General features: G+C 42.9%; 1 protein-coding gene across 1 annotated transcript in view; it reads right to left on the bottom strand.

The window, feature by feature from the left end:
* cdh11 (cadherin 11, type 2, OB-cadherin (osteoblast)) overlaps nucleotides 1–20988 on the bottom strand; it is a 96285-nt gene that overhangs the window by 4954 nt on the left and 70343 nt on the right. Inside the window, exons 7-14 of the mRNA XM_084376247.1 lie at nucleotides 19034–19201; nucleotides 13580–13767; nucleotides 6355–6468; nucleotides 5866–6005; nucleotides 5135–5271; nucleotides 2385–2506; nucleotides 2177–2294; nucleotides 149–400 (exon numbers count right to left, since the gene is read on the bottom strand). Coding sequence (XP_084232373.1) covers nucleotides 149–400; nucleotides 2177–2294; nucleotides 2385–2506; nucleotides 5135–5271; nucleotides 5866–6005; nucleotides 6355–6468; nucleotides 13580–13767; nucleotides 19034–19201 — 1239 coding nt within the window. The remainder of the gene's footprint in view (nucleotides 1–148; nucleotides 401–2176; nucleotides 2295–2384; nucleotides 2507–5134; nucleotides 5272–5865; nucleotides 6006–6354; nucleotides 6469–13579; nucleotides 13768–19033; nucleotides 19202–20988) is intronic.

Raw genomic sequence — 20988 nt, 5'->3', positions numbered from 1 at the left:
ATGCTAACTTCAAGGGTGGCCTTCAATAATACATCATCCCTGCAGCAACTTGTCAGAATTTGAATCCACAACAAGGAAAACTTTATGCGAATCAGTAATCCTTACCAAAGCTAACATATCAAAACCAGCAAAATGTCAGCTTCCTTACCCAGCAGAATGACGATACAGGCCAGTATAGCTATCAGCGCCCCCGTGCTGAGACCGGCTGGTAGGACGTAGGGCTCCACATTACAGGAGAGGATGGTGTTTTTACTGTCACAGGAACAGACTCTGATGGTCAGGGTGTTGGTGCTGCTCATAGAGGGGAAACCGTTGTCATTTATCTCGATGGGAAGGTAGTAAACATCCTGGGTCAGACGGCTGAATCCTTTGCGGAGCACGTAGATGCTGGCTGTGCTGTCTGTGGGGGGCAGATAGAAATGTGTTGGTCAGTATAGAAAGATAAGCAGGTGGAACGATAGAAAGATCCTGTCTTTGATTTATCAAAGAACGGGAGAGTGTAACAGACAGCGAGCACACAATACCAAACTAGGTGTTCAGACTTCTATCATAGCTTGGACTTTACAAATACCAAGAGCCAATGAGGTGTGACTTTGGTTAAGTAGTGGATCCATTCTTCTTCAGTTGGGGAGGAAATGTAATCAAAAGCTACTGTCACTGCTGCTCTGACATGGGCTCGCTGGCTCTGCCTCTGCTTCTGCTCTGCCTCTCTCTTCCTCACTATCTAAATAATTCCTTTCTAATGTCACATTCGCTTTTTTTGCAGGCACAAGGAGATATGAGAAGCCATTTCAGGAGTTTCATCACCGAGAATACAGTCCTAACATTTATATTAAAAATACATTGTACAGCAATATAAGTCAGAATTATGACAGCTAATGCACTGCAGTGACCATGAGCAATGGAGGGACAATTGTTCAGAATTGTTGGATGGAAAGGAAGTTATATTATACATATACTGGTATCACTATACTTGTGAGGACCCCCAATGGCTACATTAATGTTTTAACCTTTAGCTTAAATCCTAAAGCCTTTGTGGCAATAATTTGCATGTCAGTATTTTTTCCCAAACTTTCACACAGAAAGTGAATATTATGCAGCGAAAAAGCAACATTTAACAAGGTCTCACTTTAGTCCCACCCAGAGTGTAAAAAAAAAAGGTACCAGCTTGAACACTGTAGAAAATATAGTGCTTGATGAAGACAAACAAGCACGAAGCATGCGCTGCACTAAAGCCCAGGTAAAATGAAAGAATGATGCAACACAGTCACTTGTACAGAAATAAACAAGATAAAGAAAACACAAAAAGTCAGAAGGGACTCAAACTTTTCCCCCCCAAAAGAGAGTGGAGGTAACTCCCAACCCTCTGCTGCTGATGTCACTGTCATCTGTTGCTATCAGCCTCCTGCCAACACTGGTACTCCCTGACAGCTGTGTGAGTGTGTCTGTGGATCTGAGCCGTCTGAGAATATGTGGACAGATGGATTGACTATCTAGCTATCTAGCTAGCTATCAACTATGCTTTTTTTTTTTTGTTCTTTGGTGTCATATTGAGCAGTTCTGCTCTGGAAGTCTCCCTATGCAGCGTCTCTGCTATCATATTGAAACACAGGACTCTCGGGGAGGCACTGCTGGCCCTGTGTATTACAGATACACTCCCTGATTTTATTATAGTGCCCGATAGGTCCCTTAAATCCCACACATCCCTTCCCTGTTGATTCACATTTCCACTTTTATGTTCCATCTCCGACAGCTATAGCTTTATCTATCTGCGTGGCTTCTCCTCTTTCCTCCCTCTCTGTTCTCGCTCTCTCCTCTCTCTCCCAGCACTCGCAAAACTTAATTCAATCAGTTGGCCCCCAAAGATATGTGTACAGACGGACAGAGACCCCACTGCAATTAATACAGCCCGCAGGACACGTGTGCATTTGTGTGTGTGAGGGAAATTCAGAGCACCTGCTGCTTTCTACAAGGTAGTGTAAGCCTCCATCTGGTTATGCTTTGATCTAATCTCAGGGAAAGGGGAGAGAGAGAGAGACAGACAGAGAGAGATAGAGAGACTATAGATGAAGAGACACTAAGATTGGCTGCTAGTAGGGTTGGAAACATGAAGAAATGAACTGGAGCAAAAGAGGTGAGAGTAAAAGACGAAAATAATACGTTAAAGGTCGTCTACCTCTGTTGTCTTTGAGGGAGAAGTTGTTGTTGTGGGCGACTTCCGGAGCGAGGCTGAACGTGAAGTGCTGCCTGTGAGCCATCTCATCTTTGTCCACTGCGCTGACTGTCTCAATAACCTAAAACCATACACGTCAGGAGGAAAAAACATTAATGTCACGTACTGTTTGTTTAATCCACCAAATACGTTGATTTACTGTATGACGTACCTTCCCCGGCGCGACAGATTCACACATGAGGACTTCGTTGTTGGTCGCAAACTCTGGAGGGTTGTCATTCACGTCTTTCACTTTGATGTTAACACGCACTTTGGTGTCCTGGTGGTGACCCCCTGCACACACAGACACACACACACACACACAAACACACACACAGAATAGGGCAAAATGATCAGTGTTCTGCTGCGTACAAAAAATTCAAAGCAGTGTCAAATTCATTACAGACCGAATGTCATTTGTGGCTTGCGTGTGATTGATTGCTTGTCTGTCTGTATTCTAATCCATGTTTGGCATTGGCTGAACACAAAGCTAACTATGAATATTTCCCAGCGAGATTGGCTGTCAATCAGTCAGCCACTCAGCCAGTTATTTGTTATTTTTGATTTGCAAAAATTACAGACATGAGTTTGTGAGACATCAAAATATCCCGTTCGACAGCGTTGCCACTCAGTTAGCCGGCTCCCACGCTTTTATTTTGCCAGAGCCCATTTTGATATGCAAAAGTGACAAATGTCAAGTTGTGCCTGCTGGAGATTAAAATGAAGGGGGAAAAAAAAAAATAATAATAGTGTGATGCTGACAGAATTATGTCTAAACAGCCAACATAGACACATACAGCAAACTCTTGATTCATTCAGAATATTAACTAAGAGAGACAGAGAGAGGCGAGTGAAGTTTTCTGTCCATGCAAAAAAGAGAAACCATCCATTTCTACATTGTGCTGCCTCACATATTTGCAATTCTAGTCAGTATGACTTTTCCACTACCCTGTCATTACGAGTCATTTATTTAGCTTCCCAGGGCCTGTTAGCGGTAAGCGTAGCCTGCAATGGTCCTAGCTTTGTGGGCGGCGAGCCCGTTTCCATCTGGCCGTCTGGCGTCTAGCACGCCACAGGGAAACCACGCGGCGCTCTGCTAGTTTGAGCCCCAACCACAGAATACCAGGGTGGGGCCGCCGAGGCTCGCTGGCTGGAGGGTTTGTGGGGATGAAGCTGGGGAGAGAAAAGGTCCAGAGGCCCTGTGGGTCGACTGGCATTCCCCTCTTTTCTCCCCTCACTCTCTTTGTATAGTCAGCAGGAGTGTTTGTGGTGGAGACGGATAGTTTAATATTTTAGTGGTGCCTCAACAGTTTTTGCTTTTAATTCTTTTTCACTGCATCGGGTTTTGGTTTTTGTGTCGCAGAGTATCTGTCTACAGGACTGTACTTCTGTGCTGTAACCACCTCACTCACTCAGTAACACACGGTTCAATTCGAGCGGACAGTTGAAATCTATTAACAGTTTAAACTTGAGTGGTGCTTCAGCAGCTGTTTGTCCTCGGCCTTCAGATCCTCTTTAATTTATGTCTCTTTCTCTTTCATGTATCCAAATTAAACTCAACTAACACTTTAAGAATAAAGGAAGCAGACTTGACCAGAGTGTACTGGACAAATCTCAGATAACTTCTATCAATAGCCAACGAAACGTAGCATTTCTGTTTGTTTCTATTTCTGACCGAAACACTACATGAAAACAACATCAGACAGACAGACAGTGTTCAGTGTCAACAGTCAGGGCATAAAGACTTACAGCTGGATTATCTCAACAAAAATAATATCGTCAATGATCTGCATAAAAACCAATCCCTCCTGGCTGAAGCTGAATATATAATTAGTTCAACTGAGGTCTAGGCACTTCTTCACTGACATTCACAGCAAAAATGTCCAACTTTAGTCCCACCCAGAGGGAAAAAAAAATTAAAGACAGCAGCTTGAATCCACTTAAATGTTGCACATAAGATGTCATGGAGTGTATCCAGCACCGCAGAATGACAGGTTGGGCTCTGGATGCCAGCAAATGTACAGCCTGGTGGCTGTCTGGGAATTTTCCATCTGTTTGTTCATCTTTGACTTTGTCTCTCCATCCTAAGTACATCAGCGTACTGTTGAGTATGTTCAGTAGAACAAATTGCACATGAGCCACACACATGTGATTTTTTTTGCTTGGCGTCTACCACTCACTGCTCGAAAAGTGGAAACAGGATGACGATAAGTGGGAGAGGAAGCTACCATTTGTCCCTGAATGATCATCTGACGTCACCACAACCGGCTTGAAGGCGGTTGGGTGCGCTTTGACTAAGCCCCGGAGATGGTGCACCACAATTGTGACTTGGCACATTGAAACCGGTAATGGAAGCGCAGATTAAAGTATTTTCAGATGAAAATTCAGTTATTATCTAGTCACCCCAATTACTGATGGAAAGTTGGGGGAAGTTACATTGTCCACAAAACATCTCTGGAGCTTCACAGCGAAACAGCGTTGCAGAGGAGGAGACTTGGATAACCTTTTAAAACAAGTCCCCATCCGCTTCAGTTGTTTAGGATAATGCTGCAACGCTGGGGTTTTTTGGAGGCTATGAAACTTTCCATTGGCGGTTTGGTGACTAGATAATGACTTCATTTTCATTTTTGGGTGAACTTATCCTTTTAAGATTTGACTGCCTCCTCAGTCCCAATTGGCCCAAAAGTGCCATTAGGATACCGGACAACTATTCTGCTTAAGCGTCTGAAAATATCAGTCAATTAGCGCTGACATTCTCAGAGTCGTTTTGTCACTCCACATTTAAATGTAATAGGTGTGAGTGTGGAGGCACAACCGTAATGAGTCACAGTGCTGTCTCAGCTCATGCCACGATGGCCCACACACATCGGATTCAGTCCCAATTTTCTTCACATGTCTCTGTATATTGGGGCGTGTACATACCGATCTCTGTGGCTGACACGGATATGTTATGCCAGGCCTGTGCTTCTCTGTCCAGCGGTCTCGTCGTGGTTATCATGCCGTCTTCTGTGTTGATGGTGAAGAACTGCTCTACATCTGTGTACCGAGGGATCATGTACCTATGAGGAGAGTAAACACAACAGGCGTTATTATGCTATTACACGTTAGGCTTAAGCACTTTGTAGAAAATTAAATTGCTAAATGTGCATTACAAGACATTTACGGCTTGTATTGTAAGACATTAGACACCCTCATTTTCTGAATGAACACTGAATTGAGGGGAAGTCTCTCCAGGAGGGGATGCATTGAGCTTCAGTGAGGATATTATGGAGATAATTGGGCATGTATTCATGTCCGTACGTAATATACTAAGTCTAGACTGCAGAGTTAAACAACATGAAAGACCCAGTGATTGTTTCCAACTTGTTTTTTTGTATAAATTGTGTCTGGTTATGCTTTTGTAATCCTGTTTCGCTTCCCTGTTCTTTTGAAAACTTCTGTATATGTAATCTGCATAAAAGTACGAGAGTAAAGCCAAGCTCATCTATCTTTGTTCAGTGTAGCCGAAGGAACACTATTTACAAGTATTTGCTTTTTTGGCGTTGCTCCATGAGAATTTACACTTCTGAAAAATTCACATTCTCCCACTGCTGCAAGTCTGACTCAGTAAATGTGTTTGTGTGTGTGTGTGTGTGTGTTTGTGTGTGTGTTACCTGACAGGATTGTTGGCAACATCAGTGTCCTTGGCATGGACGCGACCCACCAGGGTGCCTTCGGGTGCATTCTCCTCTACCTCAAAGGTGTAACTGGGAGCGACAAACACAGGGGGCTCATCTGCATCCTCCACTGATATCTGCAGACGCACAAACACAAAGAGTTGCTATAAAGGCTCCTGTGACATTTATCAAGTCACACACATAAAAGTTCTCTTTCTTATTCTTAACACTCAAACTTCTCACATTATCATAAACACATACACTAGGGATGCACAATATATACTACACCGATAACTCATTGGTCTGATTTTGGGAAATTTGTATTTTCAGCTATTTATCGGTAGGTGAAATTTAAGACGTTAAGATGAGGCCAAACTGCTTTCATTGACTCAGCTAGTTTGTGATCCACCAGCAAAATCCATCTGAATCATCTCTAACATACTCAAGCACACTGTTATGTTTGACAAACATATTTTTCATGTGTACCTTTATCGTGGCTTCGTCCTTATAAGGCCCCCAAGCGAGGAACTGAGGGTCAACATGAGGGTTGGATCCCTCCACCTTCAACGTGTACGACCGTTTAGTCTCAAAGTCCACCATCTGTAAGAGAGAGAGAGGAGAGGTCAGTTAATGAGTTCATTTCAAATCAACAGTCATCCCCATTTTATTTAAAAATAACTGCACACACACATTCAAAAGCTGTGTTATCATGTTGCAGTGTAATGACATCTGAAGGCACTATACAGATTATCCACTGCAGACACTGGCTTTGAGAAGTGTCCCGTGTTGTATCCTGGTCGTCTGATAGGGGGAGCTGTTGCTACACGAATGAAAAACAGGCGTAATATCACTTGTATTGAAAGTCCACCACTATTACACAGCAACAAAATCAGGAGTAGCCCATATGCTGCCTTTTTACCTCAAGATAATTTGTATTGCACGATATTACATGATATGATATGAGTATTTTGGGATCACAATGATTCATGAATGAATCATTTCGGTTGTTTCTGTTGGGCCGTTTTCATCATCCAATGAAAACAATACTGGTCTGTGTTTTTAATGAGCCAGGATTAGGTTTGGGAGTTTGGGACACCACATGATAAAAGGGAGCAGAAAGTGTTTTTGGCTCACAAGGTGGGAGATGAAATTGAGAGGAACGACAATCTGAGAGTAACACTGGCTTTTTATTTTTTATTCTATGGTTTTTCATTTACTACAACTTTTATAATCGAGACGGATGAATTAGGAATACATTTAAAATCCCTGAGGCCAGAGGACAACTCCGAGATTCAATTCTCTCATATTGAACTGAGCTTTCAATTCACTTACTCTGTATTGGGAGAAAACCCATTGACTTTTAATGGCCTTGATATTAAATCGACTGAATTGAGTCATTCAATGCCCAAACTGGAAAACATCACACATTTCTCTCACATTTTCTATCAGCCACGAAAAAAGAAAGAAAAAGTGGCACAGCAGTCACAAAGAGATGACCCTCAGCTAGACAGTGCGTACATCTAACTCATCCTCCCCTCTCTCCTGACTTCTATTCTTATGTACTGAGCGTATACTACTGCAGGGAAAAACCTGTAAGTCAACAAATGTGTTGGCAGTCATTGTATAAAAAGCTATAATACCCAAGAGATGCTCTCTGCTATGATTATGAGGACTCGTGCTTTGCCAACAGCACTTGGCTGCGACTTGCACTCATCCGCGGCTCCGTCGTAGCCATAATCACAGTGTAAAAAAAATAAAAATGTCTTCTGGGTATCAGTGCTGTATTATAAACCCTGATAATAACCCCCTTTTTTCCCCCCACCACTATTTTTTCAGCCAGTATGGAGATGTTGAACTGGCAAAGTCCCAAGAGCGAGCTTGATCTTTTCATCTCCACGCTATCATCACTTAATGAAATCCCATCGGGAGGAGCGAGGGCTCATAAGCCTCGTGTGAAGTGTTGTAAAATCATTCACAGTGAAGCTGCTGTGGATTTATGAGTTTGACACACAAGGTTTACCGGGGGTTACCAGTGATTAGAAATGGTTACCAAAACTACTGATACCAAATATTATGGATGGGTTGCTGCTGATTGATAAGACTAAGGTTTAATCTTCTACACACCACTTATAGCAGCCCTGCCTCTCCGTCTGGTGAATTTATGCCTCGGGGTAGGGTGTCCTGATCCTTATTTGGAGAAGGATGTTCGGGCAAAGTGTAAGAACTACGTGACCTTCGAAATGGAGGTTTTTGCGAGGCACACTTCAAGCTGAGGGTTGTGAGAACTCATCATTTCAATGTATTAGGGTCCTTTTCAGCAGCCAAACAGCCGGCTAGCTAACGTTACACTGTTATGCTGATTCATGAATGACAGTCCAGCATTTTGATGTATCTCAGTGTTGCATTTCACCCCCTTCTGATGGCGTACCATGACCAAAGTCAGGCAGAGACGTTGCTGCACTTGGCACTGCTCCTATAATATCAGTGCAGTTGCTAATGTTAGCCTATAAAGCACCGTTAGTTGCCAGGTGCAACCTTTGCTCTCATTTATTTGATGACTTGATTGATGGTAGGAAGTTCTGAATGAAAGCGAGCGTCCGTGCTTTTCCATTTCCATCAGATAAATGGCAAATAGCATTGTGATAACACCAGGGGTTGCCACAGTAACACTGAAGATAGCGTATTGGAAATTGGTCCGGTTTCATAGGGGAAGATTTAAACCCTTCATGATGTGAACGATATGAGTGATCAAACATGGTGGCCGGTCACCATCATCTGCAGGTAACCCCTCTGAAAACAGCTCCCAGAAGCTCTTTTAATCTATCAGATTCATGAACTGTTTTCATGTGACGCTGCTGCCAAAATGACTCAGTGCTGGAGGGATGTTCCCCTTTCCATGGATTGTTCCACACACTGATTCGCAGCAGCTTCTGACTCTGCGGTGTCGGTGTAGGTGTTTAACGTGTTGATGATGGGTACGGCGCTAAAAGGATTGATGTGACCCAGTTCTTTCATTTCCCCTTTTTTGTTTTGTCACGCTCGCTCCGTCTCTGTCGTCTTCTCTCTCTTTCTGTCCCTCCGTCTCTCAGTCAATAGATCCCCTCTCTCCTCATCCTCTCCTTCTTTATGTAATCAGCGTGCGGTAATAATATTCACAATAATGCCTTCCCTCTCTTTCTCCTGAACACACTCACACACACACAGCTCCTTAATATTCTGTGGACTGCTTTCGTCAGGACACAGTTGAAAGAGAATAGCTGATTAAAGCTCATCCCCGTGTGTGTGTGTGCGTACGCAAGTGTGTGTTTGTGAGAAGGTGAGTGAGAGAATAGAGATTAGTGGAGGCCACTCCCGAAGCTGATTTGAAAGTGTCTTCAGGTGCGAGTCTTCGCAGGCGTTTGTGTGTGAGTGTGGTGAGCGTTTGGCCTTTTTAATTGTGTGGCACTGCTCTCAGGGGGGGGCAAAAGATGTTGATTTCCCCTGAGAGGCATCAAAACACAATAATCAGACACACATACATACATAAACATCCATGTCAAGATTGAGAGGGCCAGAAGTGCTGTTGCACACACACACAGAGGCACACACTTCAAATCAGCTTTAGGCTATTAAGCTGTTATTCTAACAGACACGGGCGTTTATGAAGAGGGATTGTTGTTTGATAGCTCCTGGCATTAGTCAGTGCCCTCACACCCATGGATCTATTGAGGGGGAATCTGGTTATAGCGTCAGAGGAAAGCTGAAAGCTGCTCGGTGGCGCATGAAGCCAAAAAAACTTCCCCCGGTCATCAGCATTGCTTCTGGGAGCCGCTTCCGGTTTAGACCTCCAATAACATGAATCAATAGATGGATCAGAATCTGATTTCATGAAGGTTTTTATGCTCAACAATGAATCCATCTTTTGACAGCCGCTTCTTTCACAATGTTAGCCCATGGGAAAAAAGTTTTCGGGCCAGTCTACATCACGTGACATTGTAATTACACGCTTTTGCCACCATGTCCAATTTTTTTCACTGCCTAGCACTTTTGGTGTGTGTTTGCCTCCAACGCATACACAAACATCCACCAACGCCCGACAGTCTCCTCTAAATTTAATCAAGCCTCATCCAATATCAACCTGTATGACTCCAAATTTTAAACTGCCCCATAACTGCTTAACCATACTTTAAGCTCACCAGATCCAAGAATGTATTTTTGTTTTTTTTTCATCAGGATTCATGCATTATTCATGGAGTAATTAGCGAACATGTCGAAAAACGCTGTATCTTTGCAAAGTTAAAGAAAGTGAGACATAATTCCGGTTAATGACCCGTCGTCAATCCAAGTTTTGTGGGAAATCCTGCTGACAATCCAACCAACCAACAAACAAACAAACAAACAAACAAACACGGGTGAAAACATTAACCTCCTTGATGAGATCATTTGTTCCCTCAGTTGTCTGGTTCTGAAACAAGTTGAAGGCCTAGTTTCTATTGCACACACACTTTAACAAAAATGCTGATGACCTTTTAGTGTTTTCATTGCTCATTGCAACTTTATTATGACATTAATTATATGTATTTATCTATTTTCTCTATTCTATTCTGTATTAATTGTGTTGACTACTGTTTGCAAACCAAAGTGCCTCTCGGGGACGATAAAGAACATCCACTCCTTTCATGGCGAATAACAACACTCGCAGTCAACGGTTTGAAAACATGTCATCATGAGTTCAAGTTTTGGGTCGACGTGACTTCAAACAATTTAATTACATTGAATTAATCCTAAGAGAGCAACAGTTTTCATTAAATTAATTGAGGTTTTATAGCTCTTACTAACACTGCTTTCCAAAAAAGACGTAAGTGTTGACATGTGGCTTCATTCAGCTTTGGTGTGTGTGTGTGTGTGTGTGTGTTTTTATTGTGCCAGACTGTGTTTTTACAATGAGATCAATGGTCCTGTCTAGATTTCGTTTTATTGAGTGTGAGCGTAAGAGGTTCACCCACACATTTAATACTTCTCAAGCAAACTTTCCTGCCTTTAGGTGGGTTGAAAGCCAAACACACACACATGCACACACACACAGATAGTGCCCTCCTCTTGAGTATAATCAGTTCCTCTCATTACTTTGATTGGGCTGCCCTGTTTGGCTCTGCAACACATTAAGTCAGTGACATATTCTTTGAAGGATCCTCATTTGAAAACTACACATTTTAACTGTTCCCATGTGCTTTTATCTAGTCGGGGCATTCTGTGTTTCAGTGCTTCCCTAAATTGCAAATTTACAAATTCCCAGCTGATTACTGCCCACTAAAACCACGCAGATGCCTGCTCTCTGGGTTAACTGCCTCCCTCCAGGACACACAAATTGTATTTTTTGAGCGAGGAGAGAGCACATTACTCATTGTTATTATTCACTCATTTCCCTGCTCACTGCTGGTGACACCAGTGGGAAGAGAGCCCCCTAACCCTGCCAGTCTTAATGCCAAGCTCCTGCACTGAGCTCCAAAGGAATCGCTCATGCAGCTGGTTGAGAAAAAAGCATGAAACAGACTCGTATCGATTGATTCAGACAGAGATTTTCCCACCGCATCAGTAAAAACAAGCAGTGGGTTAAGGCTGGCTGCTCTTTTGAGCAACGTCACTGCTGTCTGGACAGGAAAACGCAGCTTGCCATGAATGCCATCATAGTTTTAAAGCGCATACATAATAATTACAGGTTTGACTGCCAAGACATTAACCAAATAAGGATATGGTTTGGAGCCCCTTTGTGCGACTGAATGTCTGACGAACCTGAAATGCTCTCCAAAATGTCCTCTTTTAATTCTTAGGATGACTTTCCACAAGAGAATAATAAAATAACCTTTTAGCAGACTGATTTGGTGTCATTTTACCTCACATACTGACAGCTCAACTACAAAAAAATGCCATTATTTTGTAACTGAGAGACTCCGGGGTCGGACGCCCCGGCAGGGAAAAGCAGGCTACCGCAGCTCACTGGAAGATTCAGCTCATAATCCTGACCCGCAGCTACACATACAGTACAATAATATGTGTGTGTGTGTGTGTGCGTGTCTGTGTATTTGACAGACCGCTGTGTGTGTTTTTGAGATGGAGGGACTGAATGTGTGTATTTCAGAGAATAAGAGACTGTGTGTGTGTGTGTGTGCGTGCATTAGACAGACACAGAGAGGGAGCGACAGAAAAGAGTGAGAAAAAGTAATTGTGTGCGCTGAGCTGGATCACTGAAAGCTATAGTTATTGAGTGTGTGCCTGTCTGTGTGCACGTGTGGGTTACAGTCACAGTGCAGAAGATGAGCTCTCTTCCATGGTTTTGTGAGCGAGAGTGCATTAACTTTCATGCCTCCCTTGGCCAGTCAGTGTTCGCATCAAACATAATAAGAACCTGCGAGGGTCGTCAGGGAAAAGGGAACACGGCGCCGCCTCCCCCTTCACCTCCACCCACCTTCCTTATTGCTCCGTATTTTTCTTTTTCTTTTGTCAATCACCCTTTTCTTTCTTCCATTATAGCGCGCGGCATTAAGACACAATTCTCAGACGCCGGCTGAAATGTGGGCTGACTGAGGCTGCACTTAACTTGCTGTGTCTGAAGGAAAAGTGCAGGCTCAACTCCATTTCTGTGCTGTTTATATTGAAAAATAATGGTTGATGACGCATTCGTTTCCATCAGTGCTAGCTGTTTGTGCAGCCGCTATCCGCAAACAGCGCTTTTGACCAACGTTCCCGGCCATAAAGTGCTACGACGATTGTGAATTTCCCCCTCGGGGATCAATAAAGTCTTATCTTTACTAATCAAATGTTCTGTATGCTGGATTTTCATGACCAGAGGAACAACAACTTAACATCTCTCCTAATGTTACCTTCTCCCTTCCCAGTGTAAATGGAAATATTGAGTTGTCACTGAGAACTGCTTTCTATAAATGAATCATTAAATCGTCTGTTTTTCCTCTCGGCTCTGTAGCATAAAGATTTTTATGTGGAAAAACTTACTGTAACCCGTCTACAGTACTAATGCCTTCCAACAGCTTTGGCTAGCTTTAAATACATTTGACCTCCCAAAGTCATTCCTTTCTCAATTCCTCCCTAAACTGGCGATGGTGAACTTTTCTGCTTCGACGTAACATTTGGAAATAAATAGTTTGCACAGTGTGATGACTGAAGAAAAATGACCAACCGCTTATAAATTGATTTCCTATAAAATCACTTTCACTCTGCAGTGCGGCTCACCATCGGGCTGGACTTTTCCCAGATGGCACAGAGAAAGCACGTCTGCCGTTACCCAACCAACAGTAACACGGTACCAAAGGGAAACGCGAGGGCTATAAAGTGAAAGTGGCTATAATTGATATTTCTCAATTGCAGTGTTTAAAGGGGTGTTTATTACAGCGTTATCTCCCAAATCTGCAGCTCCCCTTGTTCATGAAGCTTTATAGTAACCTTCAGCTCCTTAAGTGTGCGGCGGCAACTTAGCTGTTTCGATTCAGAGGCTGCTGTCATAGCTACATTTTCAGCCATAAACATTATTCATGACCTACTGAGTGACTATGATCAGTAAGTGGAGTGTTTTGCAGCTAAAGAGCCAGATATTTTGTCATTGACATTGACTCTTGTCATGTCAGCTGGTCACCTTGTTTCCCCCTTTCCCCCCCGAATGGCCAAAACAGTTATAGCAGGTTTTAGGTCCATGAGTCTCTTTCTTTCATTTCTTTACCTTCTTCAGTTTGATGACAGCCTCTCTGGTCTCGGAGTCGGTGCTCAGCTCAAACATGCTCATCCCATCGCCGTCTATCAAGCGGTAGTTCACCATTCCGTTGTCTCCGAGGTCGGGGTCTTTGGCCTTGAGGCGGCCCACCTCCTCTCCTGGCACTTTATCCTCTGATACGGACATTGGGTACACACCTGGAGGGGGAAGACAAAAGCAAGAGAATTTACTTGCCTGTGGTTGGCTAGTTGGTGGACTTCTGATCACCGCTGGCCTTTTATGTTCGGCTCTTTGGAGAGGAGAAGTCCTGGCCGGCTGCCACCGTGTTTACTATCTGAGTCAGGGTCAGTTTTGGAGGGCGCAGAGGGATTAACGTGGAACTATACCATCTGTCTTATATGGCCTCAAGGATATTAATACCCCCTATAGTGTCAGGTGTGTGTGTGTGTGTGTGTGTGTGTCGTAGACACCTGGCTTGCAGAATGAGAGCAGTAGGACCATATGTCTCCTCTCTCGTCTCTTCTTTCCCTCTCTCGGGTACCTTTTCTTCTCTCTTATTCTCGTCTGTCTCCAGTCTCTGCTCATTTCATCATAAAACCCTTCTCTCTGCTCTCACCTCTGTCCATCATCCCATTTCTCCTCTTTTCCCATATCTGTCATTTCCTCCCTGCTTCCTCCATCTTCTTCCCGTTCTTGTTTGCACCTCCCCAGTCCCTCCATCCTCGCCTCCTCCCACTTAACGGTTCAGGCATTGAGCACAGAGTGGACTCATCATTTTATGGGCTCTACGTTATTAGCATGTTTATCCCGCTCGTCCAGGTGCAGCAGGAAATTCATTCGGCCATGTGGCTTCTGAGAGCGATCCACAGGACTTGATCCATCCATCCTTAAATCCCTCCAACCTTCATACGTTTCTCCTTCGACCAAATCCATCCTCTCCATCTCATCTCCATACTGTTTGACACACTTTTGGTATAACACCGTTCCCTCCATCTACCTTTTTCTTTTTCTTCTCCCCTTTTCCACTCCACCCTTCTAAATCTCTCCACTCATCCTCACCTCTCCTCCCTTCTCTCCGCCCTATTTCCCTCACGTCTGTCTCTCCTCCTCCTCCTCCTCTGTCTCCTCCTCACGTCTGTCTGCCTATTCTGGCTAAAAGCTCATTTCATCCCTGCCCTCCTTTTGCCCTCTTCCTCCCTCTCTTCTCCTGTCGTTCCATTCTTGCTTTTCCTAAGTAGCTTAACTTCAATGGCTTCTGGCAGCTGAGTTAAACATTGTATGACAGAACACACAGGCCGGTCGGCCGGTATACCTGGATGTGTGGCTAAAAATGGGGCACCGCACATGCAGGAAATATAGTTTCTGTGAGGTGTTTACTTTTTTGGTCACGCACTCGTAAATCACAGTTGCTTTTTTCAGTTTAGTGGAAGGAGGAGCTCATAAAACCAGCAAAGTTTAGACGTAAACAAGCAATAAAGAGCCTCATAAATATAACTGATGTAATGGCCACAACCTCTTAGGTCAGTAATTTTAATGTGATTATTGATATTACAACAATAATGCCTTATATTACTTTGTATTTCATTGCTACTCATACTGTGGACTTCAGCTGTTTTCTGTTTCTGTCTAAATGACTTTAGAGCGGGTGAAAAAAACGAGTTTTTCAGGGATAATGTTTTGTTTGAGTTTTTGTGTTTGTTGTTTTAAATTTGCCTCTCAGAGATCCCAAGTTTCCTTAATTGACTTCCTTCCTTCACTCTGCCTTCCCTGCTTAGATTATGAAAAAATAGCTGATATTTAGGTGTCCTACATATTTGAAGAGCATTTCTTCTAAAAAATAAACCATCTGTTGGGCCAATCAAATCTTATGGCAGGTCCCATTTTGGCAGCCCTGCCGAAGACGATAATGTAGACGGATTTTTATATTAAATATAAAATGTGGTTTAGTTTTATAGTGTAGTTTTTTTTCTTAAAAACTTGGCAGCTATGTTTTTAAATTCAAGTGACAGTTATTTTAAGTGTTGACTGGAGGGTTGTTTATTCATGCAGAGAGCTAATATGTGGCGGTGGTGTGTGTTATTTTTGCTGTGGCGGGTTGTGGACTTCAGCTCAGAGTTTTGCTTTGTGGTTAACAGCACTGAATAGATTCTCAGAGAGCATTCTTTGTCATTAAACATGAGTCAGTTTGCAGGCAATTTAGCTTTGCACGCTTTCATTTTCTCACTTGTGAGACGATAACCATTTATTACACTAAAGGGACATCTTCCACACAGTATTTGTGCCTCAACTTGGGGGAGAAACTTCAAATAGAAGTTTGAAGAAGCCTGCAGAGTCTCAGAAATACCATTCGAATTGTAATCAACTCGTCAAGTCATGTCAGGGATTTTTTTCATATAGATTCTGGTTTGTTTTTTTGGTGATGAAAATAGACGATTCTGTCTTCACAATCCTAAAAGAAACGGGGGGTAAATGACATGTGCAAATACAATCCTGCAGACATCAACAAAAGATTATCTTTCACAGCTTTTCTCGACTGCTTTGTTCTGCATTGTTCATGTTTAAACAAGAACGAGAAAGAAGCTAGCTGTGAAGGACTGTGCGGGACATATATTAGCAGTATAAACCCTCTCTCTGTCATGCCAGTCTAATAAAGACCGAAGTCAGAGAGAATTAAAAAACAATCACTTCTCATTTGCCTTCCTTTTCTTTTTTTTTTGCTCCTCCTCCTGTCTGTGCCGTGATGGATTCTCGTGGTTGGCAAATGAGAGACGCTTGATAATGAAGTGAAACGAGAGAGTTACAGGGACAACAAGTCTGTAAGAGACAGCGAGATCAAGAGTGGAAGAAAGAAAAAAATATAACAGCTTGAATGGAAACTGGAAAGCTGCTCGAACGCATGAGAGGGAGTCATGCTGTGCATCTCTCTCTTTCTGTCTGCTTTTATCTCTTGTGTTTTCTCTCTTTGTATCTGTTTTATTTTTGTCTTTTTTCCGCCTCATGCTTCGGTTCTGTTTTTTTTTTCCCTTTCTTGACTTGCTTATCTCATTTCCCATTTTTTTTCTCTCCCTCTCTGTCGGCTCTCTCTTACTCTGCCCATCTACTAAATAAGTAATCACTGTCCTCATTCACACCATCTGGGAGACTTTTCATGCAGGTGTTTGTACTGCTTCCACTCCTTTTTTGAAAACAAGAGTACTCACCACCACAACATATTGCTATTTGATGTGTTGTCTTGTATCACAGATGTAAACTGCCACTGATGTTACAGCTGATATTTTTGAGGTAACGCAAGGACGCACTTTTTTACACTTATGACTACAATTATGTTTTATATCCACTTTGGATATGCAAACAGAAGGCCTGCGGTTAGAGACTCTGTCCTTACTGCCTACTCACAACAACCATGTTTCGCACGTCATTGCATAAGCTTCCCATTATAATTAGATTACCCCAAAGCAACAGAGCAAACAACACTTGGATGTCTGTGGTTTGAGCCTTCTTCACTAACACTAACTCTGGTCCTGATCCTTCCCAAGAAGGAATACAAGTATTGGATTGGACAATGGAAAATACTACTGGATGTCCTCTTTAGGATACACTCGGTGGCCACTTTATAAGGTACACCTCTCAAATCACTTGCAATCCAATACAACAGCTTAGACATAAATACTACCTTTTAAAAAGATTATAATGTTCGGTTATTACAGACAAACAGAGGCAGCCAAACAGCCGACCACAGTTGGAGTCACACCCGTGGATACGTTTAAGGACACCATCTCTTTTTGTTGCATCAAAACAGGGTGTTTTTTAGAAAACTGGGAACATTTCCAGTCGTTTATATGCGACCAAAACCGGCTAGTTTTTGTTCCTAAATCTAACAGGACCATAAGTGACGCATTGTGACAAGAGAGAAATAGAAAATCCAACATAAGTTTTGCAGAAATGTACTTGGCTAACATGTAGTCTGGCGATTGAGTTGACAGTACAACTTAAACCTCAGCATTAAACATACAGTAAAATATATTAATCTCTGATGGTGTCAATCAGCTGAAGGTTATCATCTTTGTAAAGGCTCCCTTTAAATTCCTTTTGAAATGTTCCTTTGTCATCGGCTGCGACCTGCAGAATCAGATTTCAGCTTGGCATGGCAAGACACCGAAACACAGTCGGCTTGTTGGAAAAACAAGAACCGGAGTGATGGTTCTGACAGCCTCTTTCTCTCTCTCAGTCCTTTACATTCCCTCCCTCACTGCTTCTGCTCGTGTCTCTCCTTTTTCTCGCCTATTCAGCTTCTCCACGGGCTAAATCCTGAGCCCTCGTCTCTTCTTCTCTCCATCCATTCCCGCAGCTACTCTGCTGAATCTCTGCCAGGAGTCGCTCTGCTCAGAGCTGCAGGAGGGGAGGGAGAGGAGGCTGTGGAAGAAGAAAACGAAGAGGGGGAAAAAAAAAAGAGAGAGGCCGAGAGAAACTCAGAGACAGGGTGAAAGAGAAGATGGACACAGAGAAAGGGGGTGTTGGACACACCGGTAGATTTGAGACTGAGGTTTGTGTTTATATTATAAAGCTCTGTTTTTCTGTCAGGTGAACCAGAAGGATTGAATCTTTGGTTGAGCAGAAGCCACACAGGCTTATTTACCATCTACAGGATTTTTTTTTTTCAGCAAACAACATCGGCTGCCTCCTACCTCCTCCTAAAATAAGTGACACCATATTTTTTTAGTAAACACTGACATACAGCATGAGCAAAGTGAAGTAAGTACCCATATGACCGCCAACTAACTGACCAGAGAGAAGAAAGAAAGAAAAAATCACAGAAAGGGCAAATCTTCGCTCTTGTTGGTTGTTTCTTCAAGTCTGACAGTCCAATCAGAAAACCACCATTTGTTTACTTCATTTCATTGTTGCCGAGGTGAGAAATGTAAGAATACTTTAGAGTAACATTTGCCAAAAAATATATATATGTTCCTACAGCTACAGCTCTTGATAAAGGGCGAAATATTTCACTAGTTTTTATGGCTCAGCAAATCAGCGATTCCACAAATTTCCCAGGGAGAGGCTTAAATATAAACACACACGCATGCACACACACACACACACACACGCATATGCCTGAGGACATTGCAGGGGGCCCATAAAGAGCCTTTAATAATTGATTTCTTAAGTTATCTTTTGTGCCTTCTGCTGCGACTCCCCCAGTCTCTATACCGCTCGCTAGCAACATGTTTCTGGGTTGTACGCGCACACACATGCATACGGTACATGCATAAATATCTACGTGTATGTGGATTTGCATAATCCACGTGCACATATGTGTAGCACAGAAAAGGCCTCTGAAGCTGCAGGATGAAAGTTAACGCAGACACTGTAGTGTGGCTGAGTTGGTGCAATGTCTGACTTTTGACTCCTCTAAAGGAAATGTTGGATAGAGATGGATGGATGGATGGAGAAGGCATTCGTACTCACTCTGAGGGAACTTCGGAGGGTTGTCGTTGACGTCTGTGAGGGTGATTTTAACCTCAGTGGTCCCCGACAGCCCACCCATGTGACCGCCCATGTCTTTGGCCTGGATGACGACATCATACTCCTGGCGTGCCTCGCGGTCCATGTTGGGCAAGGCAGTACGAATTATTCCTGAATGGACAGATCGTAACATCAAATTCGTGCACGGATTAGATAGACGGATGCAAGTGGTGTATGCAAATGGTCTACACTGTGCATCTACATCTAAATGTTGCAATGCCGACATGTTATTTTGAGAATTTCATGGTAATTAAAGAGTCATAAGTTAATCTTTCAAAAAAGTCTCACTTGAAAAATAGAACCATTTGCTGAAGGAAAACGTTGGAGTGTAATTTTCTTTCCTCAGAGTGGGTGTAATTTATTTCAAGATATTTCATTTTTTGCAAGAAAACGCATCATCACTCATCGCTCACATTAATAAGAACTCCAGTTAAACATGTGTGAAGTCTTATTTTTCTCCATTTCAAGCCCTGGTAAGCTTTTCTATCTGTTTAATTCATCAGCGCCTGCTCTCTTTCCATCTCTCTCTCTCTTTCTTTTCTCCACATGTCTGACTGCAGTGTTTGGGAGTTGGGGCTTTTCTACTGTCATATTATGCCAAGTTTGTGTATGTGTGCGTGCGTGTGTGTGCGTGTGTGTGTGTGACAGCATGAAAAGCTGATAATCTCCAAACCAATTAGAAATGTGAGCTATGGATTTGAGCCAGTCAAATACCCAACACTGGTTTGATTAGCCAGATTTACTCTGCCCAAATCTCTCTCCCTCTCTGTGCCCTAACCACTCTCTTTCCATGGACTCACTCTCTCTAAACCAATTTCTCTCTCCTAACCTCACTCTTCTCTGTCCTTCTTCACCCACCCTGACCCAACATAGCTCCATGTCTGCCCTAACCTCGCTCCTTACATCCAATTTCTTCTTTTAATGCAAACCCAAATATTAGGCCTTGGCTCTGCAGAGACCAGGCTAAAATGTCCTCTGGGGACCTCTTTTTTTTCAGCAGTGCCGTCTTCTCTTCACCAATTTCAGTGGAAAGGACGTGTAGTGACATGATCCCTGCAGCAGTGAGTTCTCAGCTTTTTTTACACGAAGAGTGGTTGAAAATGTTGCAGAAAGAAACAGTTTTTTCAATTTGGTCTCAGGGACAAGCAGTTTCCACAAGGTGCCACATGGATACAGCCGTTAATGCTTGGTGTGTACAATGTTGGAATGCCTAAATCATATAATTGATTTTCTTTTCAGTATATTTAATAATGACTGTAAGACTCGAAGGATAGCCAGGACTTTGGAAAAGGCAGGTTGCCCAGATGAGATTGAGCTGAGAAATTATTCATAGCTGAATTTGTTAGATGGGAAAAGACGCCTAATATCATCACATATCATCAGCTGTGAGAGTTAATACACAGAGACAGGTTTTAGGAAAGTGAATACGCACGGATAGAAACACAATCAAAGTGCTTGGTTGCGCTGAACATGACAGATAATTGTTGAAGGCCCTGTATAACATATTTATCTGGTTAAAATGAGAACATGTTCTCCAAAGTGTGGCTGTTAAGCGGTATGTTTCAAGCTTTAAGACCGAGTCAAACTGTACCACGCAGATTTGCATTGCCATCACCAGGTTTTACCAAGTGAGCCAAGCCTGAGATGGACCTTCTCTTGAGTGGTGCCAAAGCTTGCTGGCCCCCCTGCACGTGTGCTACAGCGATGTCTTGCGACCGCAGCCACAACTTGTGACATGTTCCTGTTATCCCCTCAAACAAGTTGCGATACTCAGCTCATGTCTGTGTAGGAGTGCTGAGAAGAAACGTTTTTTTAAAGCCTGTCTCTCCTGTGTTCCTGTTTGTACTTTCAGATATCTGCTGTATTACTACTGTTTGCTTTCTCAGCTATTTCAGGAC

This window comes from Pagrus pagrus (assembly GCF_965226575.1).
Source record: "Pagrus pagrus genome assembly, chromosome: 15".
NCBI lineage: Eukaryota > Metazoa > Chordata > Actinopteri > Spariformes > Sparidae > Pagrus > Pagrus pagrus.
This window is presented reverse-complemented; position numbering and strand designations above follow the sequence as displayed.